Source organism: Haliotis asinina, chromosome 14 (assembly GCF_037392515.1).
Source record: "Haliotis asinina isolate JCU_RB_2024 chromosome 14, JCU_Hal_asi_v2, whole genome shotgun sequence".
In the NCBI taxonomy this organism is placed as follows: Eukaryota; Metazoa; Mollusca; class Gastropoda; order Lepetellida; family Haliotidae; genus Haliotis; species Haliotis asinina.
Window position 1 is genome coordinate 20,293,152 of NC_090293.1, and position 20,172 is coordinate 20,313,323.

General features: G+C 38.3%; 1 protein-coding gene across 1 annotated transcript in view; it reads left to right on the plus strand.

Moving 5' to 3' along the window:
* Positions 1-20,172, plus strand: part of LOC137261204 (inactive phospholipase C-like protein 2) — a 205,499-nt gene that overhangs the window by 133,395 nt on the left and 51,932 nt on the right. The window contains exons 6-8 of the mRNA XM_067798913.1: positions 218-330; positions 6,391-6,457; positions 13,759-13,852. Of these exons, the coding sequence (XP_067655014.1) occupies positions 218-330; positions 6,391-6,457; positions 13,759-13,852 (274 nt within the window). The remainder of the gene's footprint in view (positions 1-217; positions 331-6,390; positions 6,458-13,758; positions 13,853-20,172) is intronic.

The window sequence follows — 20,172 nt, forward strand, 5'->3', positions numbered from 1 at the left end:
AATTACTATACAGTCATGGGCTTAGTAATCAGTACAGACTTGGAGCCAGGCTATTAAGTTGGCCAAATTCAGTGGAAGTATTAATGTTATACTATAATGAGCAATTCCTCATTGCTAAACTTTCAAGTGTTTGCATTCTCTCTTTTGATATTTACTTTGGAAATTGTTGTGGTGTAAGTAATTGGTTTATTTCATTAGTTATCCTTCTTTGTTGCAGGAACTAGAGATGAAAAGACGAGAAGGTAAAAGAGGAAGGTTAAACAGTGATGAGTTCATCTCCCTTTTCAAAGAAATCTCAACACGCCCAGAAATATATTTTCTCCTAGTTCGGTGAGCATGGTTCTTAGCAATCAGATTCTTTGTGCATTGAAATATTTTTCATGTTTCATCACAGGTAATCAAGAATTCTACAAGAATAGATGTTGATGACATTTAGTGATAAAAGTTGTTTGGCCAGTTGAATCGAAGGTGTTTCCTGTGAAGTTCTTTCAGCTCAACTGGTTTACAAATTGACATCCTTTACAGCTAAATGAGTCCTACAGAACTGATTTTCAATCTTAAGCTTATTTGTTTGATGATGAAAGAATGGGTTAGTAGGGTATATATTTCATGGGATAGGCCATCTGCCTTTTCACTGACAAAAGAAACAAGTTTAGTTAACTGGGCTCTGATCATGAAGTATGAAGTCTCATAGTAGATAGATTATTGGTGTCAATATACTGTTGACATTGGTTTCAGTAGGTTGTTGATGTTGACATAAATATGTAGTTGCGACTCTTGCCGACATTTTGTCAACATTGTTTTCAATACCCATGAACATCAGGATTAGAACTGGTCTTCTGTTATGCTTGTCATAAGAAGCATGTACTGGAATTGAGTTGTCAGGCTCGATGACTTGGTTGACACATCATTTTATTACTCGCCCATGGAAGATTACTGCAGTGTAATATTGGGGGGGTGGGGGGGCAATAATACACTAGTGTAATACCACTAGACATATGATGTTATAACGCTTCACCATTATGATGTCACAATGCTAATGCCTCTGTTGTAATGGTACTAGCATTTCTATCAATTTATGTTGGAGAGTAATAAACAGAATACTAAACATGCTTCCGTGAAATTCCATTTGTATCAAACATGTGAAAGATTTGGTATCAAACTTGCTATTACTTGTTTAATACCAAATCACTAACTAGTTTACTAAAAACTGGTATGCACGGAAGGTCTTTTAGTATCCTCTATGTGTCACATTTGCATAGAACGATGCTCATGGTTGACCACTGGATTGTCTGGTCCAGAGTTGATGATCTACAGACTGCCACCATATAGCTGGGGTATTGCTGAATGCAGCATAAAACACCACACAAACCATTGTTTTCAGTATGTTGTTGTGACTGATGTCAGTAGGTTGTTGACATTTGGGACAATATGTTGTGATTGTTGAATCAACACAACACCACCTCCAATTCCTGAGGACTAAATACTAATCCGGAACTTCACAGTGTGTGATGGAGAGTAGGGAAAAGGTAGATCAAATCTCATTTACCCTCTAATGAGAACGCCAGTCAGAAATCTCACCACTACCTTTCAACAATCCCATAATGAGCAACCTTATATAAATCGCCATCAATATCTGTGATCCTAATTGCGGATATCCGCTGCGAAACAGAATTAAACTACCGAGGAAGTTATGAAATATCTTTCGTAATCGGAAGGCTTCATTTGTGCTCATGCTAAGGTTGAGTCCATATGACTCTCCCACCAGCGGTCTGTAGCCGATCAAATTATGTTCTTATGGTAATAGCTCCCACAGGAAATCTGACCACAAGGAGGGGATGAGATTCTATGACCCATGGCCTCAATCAACCAATTATTCAGTCAAAGTGTTTCTGATTTGACTTCATTCAGCTGAAAGACTCATATGGCCTGAGACAATTGTTTTCTTTGGTGATCATTACAAGGAAACTGTTACGAAATATCTGATTGAAAACAAATCAAATCAATTGAAAATCCAAACCAAATTAAAGAAAAATTCTTTAAGAAGAGAATTCTTTGAGTGTCTGATATTCAGTGCCCTGAATATCCAAACCAAATTAAAGAAGAAATCATTAAGAAGAGAATTTTTTGGGTGTCTAATATTCAGTGCCCTGTCCATAAACGCCCAAATGCATAGAATCCCATCTGATTATAGTTATTATAAACTGGGTAGCATGTAATCCATTCTCATCTAGGTACTGCATCAGTTATTGTGCTCTTTCTCTCTTTCTCCTTCTCCCTCTTTCTCACACCCCACCCCCTACAAGTGATGGGCACATGGAATTTACAAGTTCTTGCAGCTTCAGAATGTCGAGACATGAAGGTTGTAACTCACGCATAATCTTGCCACTGAAGACACACAGCAGTGGTTGCTGCAGACAGATGTGTGACTAGTCACCTGATATGTTTGCTAATTGTCTTCCAGATTATATATATATATATATATATATATATATAGATAGATAGATAGATAGATAGATAGATAGATAGATAGATAGATAGATAGATAGATAGATAGATAGATATAGATAGATATATATATATATATATAGACGAAAGACATCTGTAAGGAGTTGTCGAAGGGTATTGTCAGTATCAGATCACTAAAGTCTGTGATTGGATTGGCAACATGCCAGTGCTCTTCACAATGTTCACAGTAAAAAGTTAAATGGCATTGTACCAATGAAAAGATTTACCTTACCCTAAGAATAATATTATGATGAGGCTTAATTCCCCCACCTTGCACCAGTTACCAGCATGTTTTTGCAGTTGAAGAGTAGATTTACCTTAAACTATCGCCTCTTATTCATATATTCCTACCATCCTACTAGATTTCTGATGGGTTTATTCTCATATCTAGACTAAAGCTAGTCTCTGAATATATTTGATTTTGATAGTAACAAATGACCCGTGACATGATAGATTCTGAACCTGTGGAAACCTGGACTTTCTTCATTTTGATCTTTAGCATTGCAGGGAGGGCAAGTTAGTAGGTGAAAATATGTGGCTCAGGGACTGTGAGACAGACTAACCTACATCCAGCCACAGTCAAAGATGGAGGATGAGGCTAAGGAGGTAGACAGACAATAGGTTCAGCAATAATGAAAATAATAATTCTGTTTATAATGTGCTAGATTCCATTCATCATGTGAATGGTGTTGCACTAGTGTTATCGAGTCTTTGCATCGGTGTGTGATTTGTCTATCAACAAAAAGGACCAATGGGTGAGAAATTTATTCCCTTATTATCCCCCTGCCATGTGATGCGGGGGGATATAGTCGATGCCTCGTCTGTCCATCCGTCCGTCCGTCCGTCCGTCCGTCATCATTTTGTTTCCGGAGCATAACTCAGAAATCGTTCAATATTTTTAGATCAAACTTGATAGATATAATGATCTCAACCTATGGTTGTGCCTTTTGCTATTTACAGAGTTTTGGGCACTTTTATTATTTTTGGTTTTCCATGGAACATTTGGGTGTTAGTCTAATGGTGGGGTGGGCTTCGTTTCCGTTTCAAAAACCGTTAAATATTTTTCTGCAAAACTTTCTAGATATACCAAGGAGAACCTAAAGTGGTGCCTTATGCTGTTTACAGGTTATTGTGATTTATTATTTTTTCGTTTTCCATGGAAACGTTTCAGTCTTAGTCTCAAACGTGAGAGGTGTGTTTCGTTTCTGGAGCACAGCTCAAAAACTTCCCAATATGTGTCAGCAAAACCTGGTAGATATGTGTTGCACACCCTACAGTGGTGCCTTTTGCTATTTCCAGGTTTTTGTGATATATCATTTTCTGGGTTTCCATGGAAACGCTTCGGACTTAGTCTGAAATTGGAGGGATGGGTTTCGTTTCCACAGCAGAACTAAAAAACTTCTTAATATCTTTAGGCAAAGCTTGCCAGATATTTGAGGCAGACCTTAAAGTGGTGCCTTTTGCTGTTTGCAGATTTTTGTGATTTATCATTTTCCCATTTTCCATGGCAATGATTCTGACTTCTATATCTTGGCAGATATATGAGACAGATCTTGAAGTGGTGCCTTTTGATTTTTACAGATATATGGCATTTATATTTTTCATGATTTCCATGGAAACGATTCAAACTTAGTCTGAAAAAATAAACGTTAAGTAACTGTCAGATCATTTGTCCTTTCAAATATTTTGGGAGCCAGGGGGATATGTCATCTTCTGATGACTCCAATTGGTTGAGTCCAATCCAGGATTCGAACTTGCACCCTCAGAGTCTTGCACCTAATCGCCAGCAGGGTTTGAATCCCAGATGGGACTCAACCAAAAAAGTACTAGAAGTTGTACTTTACTAAGAAAGTGAAATCCCAAATATGACGTATCTTGCATTTGACCGCTTTCTAAATGGCATTGTGTAGTTGTGCCTATTTGATATAGAGTGAGTGTTTTTAGAACATATTTCAAACAGTATACCCATATGAACAATCATTTTAGAATACAAATGAAGTTCAGTAGAGGATCAGGTAGCGCTGGGGTTGATTGGCTATAGTAATTCTTTAATTTTGGTATCATTGTGGTATTGCTGAAATATCATGTGTGGCAGCTTGTTGCCTCCCCTGCACAGCCTTGAAATATAACAAGCAGTTTCATGGTGATAATCATTTTAATCCACTGAAATACTTTTCATGTTGTTGGATTGACTGGTTAGTTGGTGTTGAGTGAGATTACTCATTTCCCTGGAGGGAAATGTTTTTGAAATATGTTAATGTTGGTTGAAATTTGATTTTTTTAAATGTTCCTAATTTGGAAAATTTGGATAAAATGGGATTTTTAAATTCAAGGAAGGAATTTACAGTTTCATATGCTGTAGACTTAAGATCAGCAGATACCATCGTAATAACGTCGTCAGAGTTGTCCTAGGTAAATCCTTTTGGGGATGATCATTTACTGATGGGCCATCTAATTTTGAGTGAGTGGGTTTAGTTTTTCACTGCTATCAGCAAAATTCCAACAGTATCTTTGATATGTTGTGGCATATGCCATATTTCTTTTATTGTGGAAGGGAAGGCTAAACTGGCAGGTCATACATACCAACAGACCAAAGATCATAGTATTTTTCAACCAATGTCAGCAGATCCTGGCATGGCTAGGGAGAGTAATTCTGTACAGTGAATTGTAGTGCCAAATGGGACATTCTTGCACACACAGGAATAGAGAGAGAATGAAAGTGTTGGTTTAATGAGATCACTTTTGGACCAGTGTTGCCATGGAATCACTTTTAGTTGCTTTCACTAGAAACATCAATGACATGGAATTTAACAGATTCACAAAATGACACATTCTGATCCAAAATTCTCAAAATCAACATCATCGTTTCATCGTGCTCAAGCCATGGCTTTGGGAGAATTATGTTTACAGTAAAGTGTTGTAAGTGTAGAGTTGCGTGATATATTTTAAACTGAAGCTTCTTTTTTGCTTCATTTAAGTTTGTTTATGAATTCTTTGATTTGTACGGCAGCTGTCTCATGTGTTGAGATAATTGAGTTAAAAAAAATATTTTTTTGTCATGATTTGAGCTTTTTCAGCAGTGTTACCATCACAATTTCTTTGGTGTTAATGTATATACCCAGCTCTGCCAGAAGGCTGTGTAATGAAATGTGGATTATATTCTTGATCAGTCTGTGATTGATTGTTGTAGAGAAAAAACTTTTTCTTTATTACTTGGTTTATGGATTGTTTTCACAACACCGCAGGGTTGATGGTTGACATTGAAATAAAGTAAGATTCGAATAATGTCTCTTCAAAGAAATGTTGGTTTGATGTTAAAAAGAAAGAAGACAAATCTTTTTTTTTTTCGGTATGGAGTCAAAGCCTTCCATCACATTACTTCCCCAAACCGGTTCACTTTTTCCATGATCTAACTGAAAGTCAAGCCAACATTGGTTACAGACTGTGTCCAGTGTAAACAACTCAAAGTAAGTTGTTGAGTGGGTGAAGGAGTTTGATTTTACGCATCTGTTAGCAATATATCAGCAATATCAACGTGGGTGACACCAGAAATGGACTTCACACATTGTACTTTGTGGTGAATTGAACCTAGGTCTTCAGTGAAAACAAGTAACAAGTAAAAGCTTTATCCACGCGGCTGTAACAACCCCAGCTGATGTATGCCATTGCAACCTAGTTGTGTAGATCAGTTACCATGATGTCAACTGGAATCTTCTTCAGACTCAATCATTTACATTCCACCTTCTTATAGCTAGAATATTGCTGTATGCTGCTGAAACAAGGAATCCTGGAATGGTGATTGTTGTCAAACCCCGTGATTAGTGGGATGCATTTGTGTAATATCAGCTGATGTGGAGTAATAATCGCTCTATTTGTTTTCAGGTATGCAAGCAATGCAGATTACATGTCTACTGATGACCTGTTGCTATTTTTAGAAGCCGAACAAGGGGTAAGTATTTGTCCTGCTATCAGGTCAATGGCCTGGGCCCCTTTTTACAAAACTAGCGTAGCACTTTAACCGTCGTAACTCGTATACATGGCCCCATCTCAAAAAACGATCATTGCTCTAAGGTCATCACAGCCCCTATACTTCGATATGGACTTGTGACAGTTGTAATACTACGATCACTTTGTGAAATGTGCTCAAAATCCCTTAAAGCTATTGTAAGCCTATGTTAGAGTATGGGAAGTCTGATTGCCATTGAGATAGCTTTGTGTAGCAGGGCCCAGTTGTTTGAGTGTGGAGTCATGATGGTCTCTACTGCTGACCACAATGCCATTGGGGCTGTTCCAGAAGCATTGGGGGGGGGGGCATATTGAAGAATTTCACCAATGTGGCTGAAGTTCTGGACAGTACTGAGCTGACACCTGCATCATCCTGTAAGTGGTCTCTGGCGAACCAGAGCCGGACCTGCTCACTGTGTGTGTGATCTGGCATTAGTGTGTTGCATTGTGTGATGACACCATGTTATTGTCCACAAGGCATGGTCACAATTCCAGTGTACAACTGGGTGGAGCAACAACAAGTTACACCTTTTGCTTTGTTTGACAGAAGACATGAAAGTTTGCACCAAATTGCATACAATAAGTTCAGATTCATGCAGGAATTGTTAACATCAGCAATCTCACCAAATGGCCAGCCTGAATCATGCTCATGCAACTTATTGTACAACAATACCGAGATGAAATTCTCCTACCTAATCCTGTTCTACAGGACACAAACATCATTTTTGAGGTTTGGAGATCCATGCTGCCTGTACATCTGTGTGTAAACTTATTACTCATAAATGATTTCATTCTCTTTGGATCTCTGTAGAATATCTATACAGGTCATGTGCATGCAGTATGTGGATACAAAAACATTTTCAAAAAAAAGGAAGTATACATTAAGGGAATAATATTTTTTGTTCTCCAAAAGTAAACATGTGTAGGAACTGTATAATTCCGATAGCCAATCAATACTTCTTGAGACAGCTCCCTATTTAACCAGGAACTTGCTGTAGGCATGCGGAGCTGCCAACAGTTAACCACCGTTTGTGTCCAACAGAGTAGTTTTTTGTAGGAAACCCTCGTTTGGCTGTCTAATGCTGTTTTGAGCTGAGAGACAAACCATGAAACAGAGGAATGTGTTGGGCAGCAGTTACCAGATTATGAATGAAATGAGAAACTACATTTTACCTGTGTTCTTGAGAGTCAGAGACTAAGTCCAAAGTTGTGAGCTTAAGAAATAGTCAGCATTTCATTAAATGTGAACAGTTCCTGATTTGACACTTTGAGGTGTTTGTGTTTATAGTCAGCCGTTGTTTTTAGCTCTTTGATGTACAGGTTTTATTAATTGAAGGTGTTCCTTCACTACTTCCATAGTTTTCTTTAACATGAATCAGCCATTTATTTTTATTTCCGAGTATGCTCTTCATTGGTTAGTAAGAAAATAATTTTCAGCTATGAGCGAGGACCTTTCAAGGCTGTATTTCCTCTGTGAGTTTCAAGACTACTAAAACATGGCAACTTCCATGCCACTCTTGGCCATACATCATCCACATAACAGAATCTGTATCTCTCATACTACAGTGTATTGATACTTCTTGAAAATGGAATTTGTGAATTAGTGATGTAGTGATTGTCATTTTGCCACCTTAAACAGAATAGATGCTACGCCTCTAACAAATATGGTTTTAATGGAAGAGACAGTTCCTCACAGGAACAAATTTACCATGAATTGCTTTACACATCATGGAATTTGGTCATATGAGGCCCAGTCTTCATCAGCTGAATAATGTCAATAAGTACGACTTTCATTCAGTCCTTGAACGTTTCCTTTTTCTGGATGCTGTTGGAAGTTTACTCATGAAATGCATTCGACCAAGAGAAATATTATTGAATCCATCATGAACCACTATGCCGTGCAGCTATGTGTATCCAAGACTTACTTGTGTACTGTTCCACTCCAACAATCATATCAACCATATTTCTTAAATGAACTCAAGTTTGACATCCTGCATTAGCTGCATCGTCTCCCATCTGATCACTTACAGGACCAAGTGTATTGGAACGTTGTCGGGTAGACCCAACAACTCATTCGTTGTGCAAGTCAGACAAACTGACTGAGCTGTATTGGTTCTTCAGATCAAAGTCTTGCATGTCCTGCAGTCTTCGGTAATACACTTGAGCTGGATAGCTTTAATCAAGGACATGGTTTGGGAGAATAGCTTCCTTCAAACTGGTCACAATCTGCTCATCTTGAGGGCATATTACTTGTACTGTTGGCTTTCATCATCACGCAGACTCATCACTTCTTTTAGTGGAGGAATCTGGAAATTAAACGCCTTGAGTATGTCAAGAATCTTTGAAAGTGAAGAGAAATACTTGAAATACGAACTAGTTTGTCGTATGTCTATCATCTATACAATTCTTTTGAGTTTGAGGTGGGGGAGGAAGGGGTCCTGAGAGTAGTTTCTTTGCTGTCCACAGATTATGTCCAAGTGCATTTGCACTATGAATCTAGTGTGACAGTGTGATGTAGAGATACTGGGTTGGAAATAGCTTCAGGAAGTCACGATTGGTGATAGAACATGATTCCAGCAGTGATAATGTGCCTTCTTTTTTGGTAGATGTGTACTTTTGTTTGCTCCAGTTATGCATGTTTTGCATTTGCCAGATGATTCATGAACTGTCATAAAAATTGGATGCATGTGTTTTTCCCATTATTTCAGAATAATTGAAAGACAGGCATACTGCGTTTTCAACACTGACATAGACTACCTGATAACTTAACTGAATTGAACACTTGAGACCTTCCACCTGCATGCAGTTTTAAATGTTTAATTTACTCTACATGTAATCTTGAAATACACTGAAAACACTCCATTCTGCCATGTCTAAATGAACTCACAGGAGTGAAGTGGTTTGTTAAGTGTGGGTGGTTCTGAAATGGTCTGTTTTTCCTCACATGGCTGTACTGTTCCACAGATACAACAAACCATGAAAGTGTTTACTATTCTAATTTTTCAAACGTTTATAAAGAGACGTCAAATGCATCGCTGGAAGGTTTTGTAAAGTGCTCTATGTCACTATTATGATGTCATGTCACTACTGTAACGTCGGGCTGGTGGGGTAGCCTAATGGTTAAGGTGTTAGCTTGGTATGCCGAAGACCCATGTTGATTCCCATCATGGGCACAAGTTGTGAAGACCATTTTTGGTGTGCTCCCACAGTGTTTTGGTGCCTTTTGCTATGTTCAGGTTTTTGCCATATATAATTTTCTGGGTTTCCATGGAAACATTTCGGACTTAGTCTCAAAATGGAGGGATGGGCTTCGTTTCTGGAGCACAACTCAAAACCTTCTAAATATCTTTCTGCAAAACTTGGCAGATATGTAGGGGAGACCCTAAAGTGGTGCCTTTTACTATTTACTGACTTTTGTCTTCACTTTCCAAGTTTCCATGGAAACGATTTTGACTTAGTCTCAAAATGGAGTGATGGACTTTGCTTCAGGAGCACAACTCGAAAACTATTCAATATCTTACAGCAAAACTTGGCAGATATGCAAGGCAGACCACAAAGTGGTGCCTTTTGCTATTTACAATATTTTGGCACTTATATTTTTCCATGTTTCCATGAAACCAATTCTGACTTAGTCTCAAAATGGAGGGATGGGCTTCATTTCCAGAGCACAACTCGAAAACCATTTGATATCTTTCAACAGATCTTGGCAGATATATGAGACAGATCTTGAAGTGGTGCCTTTTGCTGTACATCAAGTAACTGTCAGATGATTTGTCCTTTCAAATATGTGGGGGCCGGGGTGATATGCCATCTTCTGATGACTCTTGAGTTCAGTGGATTTATGTGGACCCAATTATGTGTAAATCCTTCAAAGCTGACTCAACGTGAACTGACCGGGTTGACCATTCACTCCAAGGTGGGACTGTCTGCCCACAATAACCAGCTTCACACAACTGAACAGTCATGCCAATTAATATTGAGAGAGCAGCAAACACGCATGATATTAAAACCTTCTGCAGACATCACCCTTCACTGTTTGATGTCAGCTTTAGCTTCATGTTTTACCAGCAGATATTATTGCAGGAAAACACTGCTGCATTTTAGGGCCAGAAAATACATTGAGGATATATTTAGAAAATCAATTATGAAGCAATGTAGATGAGCTTCATTGAAGACGTCAGTTTTATCTACTTGCAGATGTAGCATGGTGATTAATATAAATGTCGATTTTTCGAATGTCAGGTGATGGAAAAGAGGATCATTTTGTGCTTCTTTACTTTGGCCACAATAAATCACTTGGTAGATTTTCATCCAGTTTGTACATGAGCCCTCATGTTTTTTATGTTTTGCCGTTTTTAAACAAGGTGTTCCCTGTTTCTTTGGACAGTAAGGATGTGATTCGGATACATCTGGAATATTTGATGGTTTTGTTGTCAGGTATGGTGGTTATTAAATTGTGTGAGGTAGAGTGTTTGATAGTCAGGCAGATGAGGATTATTACCATAGTCATCACTGTAATTGCCGTCCACTTGAAAAACATCCACCTGGTGTAGTTTTCCTGTGTTATACCTCAGGTTAACGATAAGTTTAATGTTTCTATATTTATCAAGTAGGAATTTTTTTCAGGATTGACTCTGTCTTACTTAAAAGTAGCAGTAACTTCTCTTATTGAGCAAGATTCTGAGCATCATAGGTCATTGAATCGTATCTGACTTGACTGCCTCCATGGTGTAGTGATTAATAGTCTGTCCGGAGAGGAAGATTGCAGGTTCAGTCCCCAGCCACATGATATCAAAAGATGTTAAAATATGGTACTTGTTGTTTCCTGCTTAGCGCTTGGCATTTATGGATAAAACAAAGTCGGCTCAGTGTCAGCATAATGTGTCTTGAGTGGAATATCCATGTGTAACTGTGGCATGGTTTGTTAGTGATCTAGTGCACGCACACAGACACACACACACAGACACACACACACGCACACGCACACACATATGCACACACACAGCTGAAGTCCTGCCTAGGAGAAAAAGCCACACATATACACATGCATGCATGTTGTCTTATGAGTAAAACATATTCTTAAGTACGATGTTAAACCCCATCAGTCTTTGATGTACTTTGTATAGATTACTTTAGCGATTTAGGAAAAAGAAACAACTAGGAAACTATAGCTAAAGCTCATAGTTCACTTTAAACTATATATTTGTTGAAGACATTGTATACTTTTAAGTCTTCTGTGAACACCTTTCTTTTATATCAGACATCTGTTAACATATTTAATATCTTGAACTTAAAGTAGATCTTTTTACCCTCTTACTTGACTGAACGAAGCAGCCATGTTATTAATGAAATGTAACTATAAATTATGTTGGATATTTTTATCACTTTACCAAAACATTTACTGCTAGTGAAAATCTGTAAGCTATAAAGTTGATTGGACTTCAAAGTGAGGGTTGAAGAGAAAGGACATATATGTCCCTGTGGCATCCAGGGTGTTCAGCAACACACATTCAACAAAACAAGCAGAACAGCTCTAACTGGACCAAGTATAAGTTTGTCTTGGACCATGTCTCTTTGAAAATACCTTCATTTGTTCTTTGTTGTTAGAGTCCTGAAGATATTTTGATGTTTTGTATAGTGATCCCTAAAATCTCTATCATTATTTAGGGTGCTGTGATAAGTACGTTTATGCTGAATTTAGGTCACTATGGTGATTTTGAAAATCTTTGAAATATCCAACTGTGTAAAATGGTCAATCTGATTTTTCCAATCACACTAAGTAACCATTTGAAATTCATTCCATTTGTTGGATCGTGATAAATGGAAGCAACCTGCCAAATCTGAAACATTTATCAACTTCGTGATGAGGGTGTAATTTGTTTTTCAATTCACGAACAAAATCTACAGCTGCAGCATCAGCTTCAGTTGATAATGGTCGGTACTCAATGTGCCAGTGCTTTGTATTTTAATCCAGAATCGAGGTGTTCCTTAACATTGATGATATGTAAATCAAGAATGTAATTAAGTGTGGCTAGTTTTTAGAGCAGCCAAACCCTGTGGTGATAAATAATGCATACAATTAATTTTGTGACACTGAAATCCTGAAGTGCCATAAAGTGAGAAATGTGCTGGAGAGAATATTTACATTAATGTCTGGCTTAATAGGCAAGGGAAATCATTCTGTTTAATGGGGGTTAATCCCTTGTACTGGCCTCCAAAACCCTTCATAGTTGCTGAAGAATTAATCAGGGCTATTTAAGAAGCAATAAATCACTGGCTTGTAGAAGGTTTAAATTTGATCACAGTGATAGTGTCTGTGTAAAGTCTTTACCATACATTATGTTGTATTTTAGTCATAATTAATGTATTATTGTATCAGTTACACTCATTTCATTTACTATGGCATTTGACATCTTGGGAAGATAGAAGGCAGAGTGGAAGTTTCTGTTCATAATTGGGACATGAGGTAGCCTAGTGGTTCACGTCTTTGCTCTTCATGCCAAAGACCCTGGTTTTATTCCCCTCCCATGGACAGAGTATCAAGCCCATTTCTAGTGTCTCCTGGCATGATATCGCTGGTATCTAAAAGTGGCATAAAATGCAGTTGAGAGTTTCTTTCCATGCTGCCAGGAACTGCTATTCCTGGATGGAATCTGGGTTTGGCCTTGTTTTTGGTCTTTCTGTTTGTCACACCATACACATGTTAAACGGTTTCCTTATGATGATAAACAGCTAAGAGCTGCATCAATTTGATATTTCCTCCCATTTTAATCTTGTGAAATGAGTGAAGTATTGTTTAAAGTGGTGTAGTAACCAAGTGAGTCACTTGCATGTTTCCAGTGAGTCAAAATAGAAAAGGTCTAAGGTCAGAGAAAGAATGCAACTTAACCGGAAACTTAACTAACCCAGATCTTATGGCGAGAAAGAACACTTCCTATTTTGCCAGAAATTCTGCATCCCTTTTTCAAAGCTGGTGTTGTAGTCGAGTGATTAAAGTGTTTGTATCGCTATAGACCCAGGTTCGATGCCCACATGGATGCTATGTGTTAAGCCCATTTCTGGTGTAAGTGTCCCTCGCTGTCAAACGCTTATGCTCTGATATTATAAGTTGTATGCCTCTCATGAAGGTTATACGATCTGATGTATGTCTTTTTGTTGCCGTGTTACCGGAGTAGGTAGGTGAGAGATGGTCTTGTAACTCAAGAGCTCTTACACCGACTAAATTTTGTTTTTTTCTTGTTACAGATGCAAAGAGTTACCAAAGATAAATGTCTGGATATCATCAACAAATTTGAACCTTCAAAAGAAGGACGAAGGAAAGGCCAACTTGGCATTGATGGTAAGTCCATTTTCTGATCAGAGTTAGTAGTGATGTGTGGTACCTGGTATATTGAGACTTGTGAACACATAGCTCAGAAACATCATTTCATCCATCCATCCACACAGACACATCCCACCACCACCACCACCAATACCACTACACCCTATACTAATAGTCCCAGTAGTTTCTCTCGATGTGTTGTATGGCCACTTTTTGTCAATAAATATTCACAAAGTGGCCAACCATTCCCTAGTTTTTACCAGCATGTTTTCCTTCCACTTGTTGCTAACACAGCCCACACCACCTCCTTGACTCCAGAACCTTGAAGATAATTCTTGCTATGTCACTGCATCAGTTTCACTTCCAACTGAAATAAGATCTGGCAACTTAGCAAGAGACAGTGGCCTTCGCGTTACACAACCAGGGACATTTCTCAGTCCAGGTTATTGCTTCAACCTTTAATGCTACCTTTGCACATTATTTATGACTGGATCCTGATTCAGTATTTCCTGCAGAATTTAAAACAGTTGTCTTGTACTTGCATCAGAAACTCGCCCCCATAAAGAGAGAGAACAATTGTTCTAGATTCTATGATTCTATGACATGGATGAAGAAGAAAGATTACACAACTTTTTGTTACATGATTCAAATTGTATCTGCCTGTATCTACATCTGTTAATACTGACAAAGTTATGTCACCATTGTTTGTTATCTGTGTAAACGCATTGTGTAAGTCTACGAGCTGATGATCTGTGATAGCTTTGAGCTGTTGGTGATGACAAATTATCACCCTGTAACTGGGTTGCCTCAGTTGGTGATGGCAACATTGTCACTTAGAAGGTCACTGTTGACAGAGCCATGGTGTTCCAAGTGGATGTAGGTGACATTGAGCGACAAGTTGATGTCTTTTTACCAGCCCTTGGTGCCAGAGCTAATTTCAAATGACGTGATGGTGGTATTTTATTGATTCTCTCAGCTAATTTCAGATGCTGAATTATGGTGTTGAGTAGGGTTAGCATTCAGTTGGCGATGATGATGTTGATATTGAAGGAGATGTAGTCGTCATGGTTGCTGATTTTGGTACCCCACTTTTTTAATATCATAGGTATCTTCTGCAGATTCGCATGTCTGCTTGTATCTGTAATCATCATGTTTTAAGAAAGTTTCTTCAGACTTTATAACTCACATTTACAGTTTATCTTGTCTGCAATTATGTTGGGAGAGAAATTTATTCATTCCAAATTGTTCGTGATCTCTTATCTCAAGTGGCATGCGGTACTAGAAGGACTGGAAATGCTTATCCTTTTGAAGGATTGGGATAGAAAACTTTGACAATGGCCATTTTCAGGATTATTCACCGTTTTTCTGAATATGGCATGGGCCACTGCCCATGTATCAATAGTAAACTTCAGAATTTGAACGGGCCATTTCTTATTCTAATGTGCAAAATGGCCCATGGACCCTGCCTATCCCAATTCCTGCATTCATCTAATTTTCACTTCTCTTTTGCCCTATTGTATTCCCAGTGGATCTGTTTTGCAGGATAAAAGACACTCGGCATTCTCTGGTGTTCTTTTGTGTTTAATATTTTGTTATTCAGATGTATTTAATAATCCTGAAGCCCATTTCTGGTGTCCTTCACTGTGATATTGCTAAAATCGGCATAAAGCCAAACTCGCTCACGTTTAGGAATCTCTTAGAAATATCTGCCAAACGAGCTCCTCTGCCACATCACATCATATTCTCACAGTGATTCTCCTTTGTTCACACGGCTGTTGAACATTTTTCAGTGCCTGGGATAGTCTAGTTGAATGGGATGACATATTTTTGTCAACTTGTACATTTTTTCTCTCATACATATTGTGACAGTGCAAGTGTATGCTAATACTTCATTCAATAAAGCTTGTAGTATGTTATCTGGAACAATTTCAGTGAATCAGATCAATGAAAAAAAAGATATTTCAAGGTTTAGAGGTAGCAATAAGTACAAGACAGTCTGCATACTTTGTGTAAACAGATTTCAGCAAAGTGGGCAAGCCTTTTAAATTGTAAGTTCTGTAAATGCTGATACATTTTGAAGTATAAAAACGTCAACAATAACACATGTGCACAAGATGCCAATTATATATCTCAATAAATGCAAAAACACTTTCAAGTAAACTCCTGCTTGTAAATACTTCAACAATGATACGTCACTAATTTAATGCTTAACACCAGCTACATCATTAGTCGGCATAGCAAGCTTAAAAGCAACACAAAAAGCTTCGCGAGCTGATTAATTGCCTCAAAATTACTTGTGATATATTTGTGCCAGAATAACTGCAATTTTCAGCAATTGATATCAATATGGTTCCATCTACATACAATAACGGCGTCAATATAGGCATCATGTACATTAGTGCCACAACACATCTGAAATGTTTGAGTAAATTTGTTCCAAATGATAACCTCAATCATCTTTAATAAGCTGATGCAGCCGGTGGTGTGCTTACTCTACCTCCTTCACTGGGAAGATGCATCTGATGCATCATCAAATGGATGTTTGATTTCTGTATAGAAAGGGCAAACAACCCAAGAAAGGGCAGTCCACTTTTTCTCTACACCGTCTCTGGTAGAAGCCGCCAATTGAAGACCCATGTGGCTGTCATGATTAGTTCTGTGATGGGATATTGCCATAGGTTCGACATATTTGTGATGAAATGTGTGCTGATATTGGAGCAGGGGTAAATACATCTCAAATAGGTCGTAACAGTCCTTGGAATTGATTTGATGTTGCTGGATGAAAGTTAATGTGCTGTAGATCTCACACTATTGGTTGAACTGTCGTGAAATGTATGAACCAGAGTGTGGAAAGATGGATGGCAGGAGAAGAAGAATCATAGATTGCTTTTCAAATAATTCAGTGGTTGTAATGAAAGGAAGGAACTGTAACGTGAGTTTAACTTTGTTTAGCCGGTGGTGTGGATAAGAGAGGTCCTATTTCTGGATGTGGAAAAGCTGTTCTTAGGTTGAACTTTTGTATGAATAAGAGAAGATGATTTGTGTATAGAAATTGATATGGTGTACATATTTGAACGGGTGCATGACACTCCAAATACACTAATTTTTTTATCCATTTGATAGAAAGAAATTGCAGGATTAAAGTTTTGCGGTAATTGATTTTAGTCAAGAACACTACAGTTCATAAGTCATTAATAGATAGCATGAATGATGTGACTGACAGGGGTTTCGTAATGGCTGAAAACATCAGTTTCAGCTTCAAAGGAACTAATCAACATCAGTTAACCCACATCAGAAAGGTCACTGGGACCAATCATTGTGTGCTGTGACCAAGCCAGACTTCCGGGTAGTGACCAGAATATTCATGAAGCAGGTTTCACGGTTGATGCCATGGTCTGTCTGTTACTGTGGGGAAAGAATGTGTGTGACCTTTGTACTAATCATAAACAATGAAGATTGGTGACATGAAGTTTGTTCTCAACTCTTGTTGCCTCTACCTATGTTGGCTTGTTGAAAGCTTGTTGTCTGCAGGTTTTGGAAATTTATGAAACAGCAGAATTTATAGATCCAGTTGGGCAAGTGTGAAAAGTTTGAAGGTAGGAATGTTTTATGTAGAAGGGCATCTGCTGATGATTTTGATAAGTTAATAGCTGTGCTGGACATGTCCAACATCCCAGATTTCATTTGTGTGGACCGACAACCAGACAGAGCAGTGTAGGACTGGCAGCTGTCAGATATTCGTATATATATGTACATGATTGTTGCTGACCCGTTAGAATCACCTGTCTGCCTGGTGCCAGTCTCACTACTCATGATGTCATGGTCTGTCAATATATCTGTTTATTAGGATATGAAGATATGTGTGGTTTGGCATCTTGTGTAAAGGATAAGAGACAGCAAAATATGTGATGTTGATAAATTTCTAAATTTGAAAAAGTAAGCTAAATCTTGTCAAACATTAATCCTCAGTGACTGATTAAATTCTAATCCATGTACAGTGAAAAGCACTTCAGTCAGTTACTATTCTCCATGAAAATGTCCAGTTTAAGAAATGTATGGATGTAGCCTGTCATCATGGAAGACAGTGAGGATTCCTGATGAACGGGATTCTGCTTTACGTGTTTCAGTCTGCTGTGTGAGTCCAAGTCTCTCTTGTAGACAGGGTGGTGTGTAGGAGTAGCCTAGTGGTTACAGGGATCGCTCATCATGTTGAAGATCCTGTTTAGATTCTCCACGTGGGTACAACATGTGAAATCCATTTTGGTGTCTCCTTCCATGATATTGCTTGAATATTGCAACAAGTGGGATAAAACCATACTCTCCCACTTTCTTTGACCACAGAACGTATATTTACAGAGACATTCATTTCAAAAGCAACCCATCTTTCCACTTGTCTGAAATTAGGCAGAGTCTCGTTGTAGTGATCAAAGCTTACAATGCCAGCATGATAATACTGTGCTTACTATAACATAGACGTAAACAATGCTAGTGCTATGATAGCCTTGTGGAAAGTGTCTGATGGAGTCTAACCAGATAAACCAAGCATCTTAATACAGACATCAATCTGCCCAAAGCAGCCCAAATATGAAGAAATGTCTCTGCAGAATCTTAAGAATGTATGTATAATTTTAACACTTAGCACACACCAAACTGTTAATCCAATGTTTTTTCAATGATCGTCAGCTTGAATTCAGGTTTCAGTAGTATGTCAAGTGAGCCCCCACTATCTACACAAGCCAGGCCTCCTGGGAGCCCCGTCAAGGATCAATATGTGATAATTTACTGGACCTCTTCTACAAAATAGGTGACAGCATCTTTTTATAAACTAGCATTCTGTGAGTTCCCAGTGCTACCCCCCTTTCATTCAGCATCCCCCTTGTATAGCATCCCCTCAGTCAATCCTAAACCCAGTTTGCTTTAGGGTTCAGCCTAAGAAAAGGTGAGATCAATAGAGAGTTTGTTGTCAGCCAAATCCAAACGACAAGGAAAATCATCAGGCCCTGCTGTATTTATTGTTTAATGAGACTGGAAAGGGTGAAAACTGAAATAGACTTGCCTGCTTTCATATTCAGGTCCTTTGGTAATGCAGTGAGTTTCCATTGCGTGACAGTGCCAAATGGATGCAATTGGAGAGATTGGCATGAAGATTTAATGGACAAGTTGATGCATGCTTGACTAGATGAATGGACAAATGTATGGGTGGAATAAGTGTGAATAACCGAATAGATAAATGAATGGGTGAATGAATAACTAAACTCTGGCAAAGCAAGATTTCATTACCAAACGGACATGGGAAGATTTCTCTGTTAGATACACACTGTATTCATGAGCTGTATTGACTTTATGGTAGTTAAAACTTGATTAAGATGAATATTCACCCTTAGTTTTATAGACAGATGAACCCAGGAGTTCATATGCAAAATAGAACCCCATGTGAGCCTATTAGTATTGTAAAAAGTCAACTAAAACACGGATCAGGGGCTTTATTCTCAAAACGTTCATAGCCCTAAGAATTCTTAACTTTGGTCGTAGCCAATGTGTTAAGAATGGGCTTAAGAACTTCGAAGGGCTACCAACGTTTCGAGAATTGCTAGCCTGGCTGTCACAGTTGCAGCAATAAGGTACACTTACATGATGAAAGTTCCTACTTATTGTGATGGATGATCATTGGTATATGTTTTTGGTCCATGTGGGGATTCTGAGAGCGGTCGGTTTCACTATGTGACCCTGCTGGTGATGGTTTATCTTGGCTAGATTGCATAGATCCATGATGGTTTGGCTGGCTCAGATTTGAGTGTTTAAAGGTTGTTGTGTCATTTTGTCCTGATGACGCTTACATGTTGTTGTTTTTTCACGCAAAGAACATGTATATCAAACTCTGCCTGTCTGTAACATCTATACTAGAAAACACAAAAGTGTTGGGCACAGTGCGCTACATTAGGTTTAGTTTTTCTATTTCTCTGCTTTTTCCCTTGGCTGTAATTTTTCAGTTTCTACAGTTCACATTGGCTTTCTCTGACATAGTTGTCTAACTCAGTTTCATTTTGACATCTCTTACTAAAAATCCTTTTAAAAAAACAAAACAAAACAAACAAACAGAAACACTGCCAGATGATCTTTTGTTGTGTAAGAAGTTTCTCCAGTTTTTATCGACTGTGCAGACATTTTCCCTTTAGGAAAGAGAGGAGACCTATCTGGCTATCTCCTGCCTCATAGCTCTGTGTATGCAGTTACATTTACATATTTAAGTGTAGGTTTTAAGGGGCTTCTATCATGGGATCAAGAGCTTTGCCTCCTAATGGCTTTGGGAAGATCCAGTTAACAACGCAGATGAATCA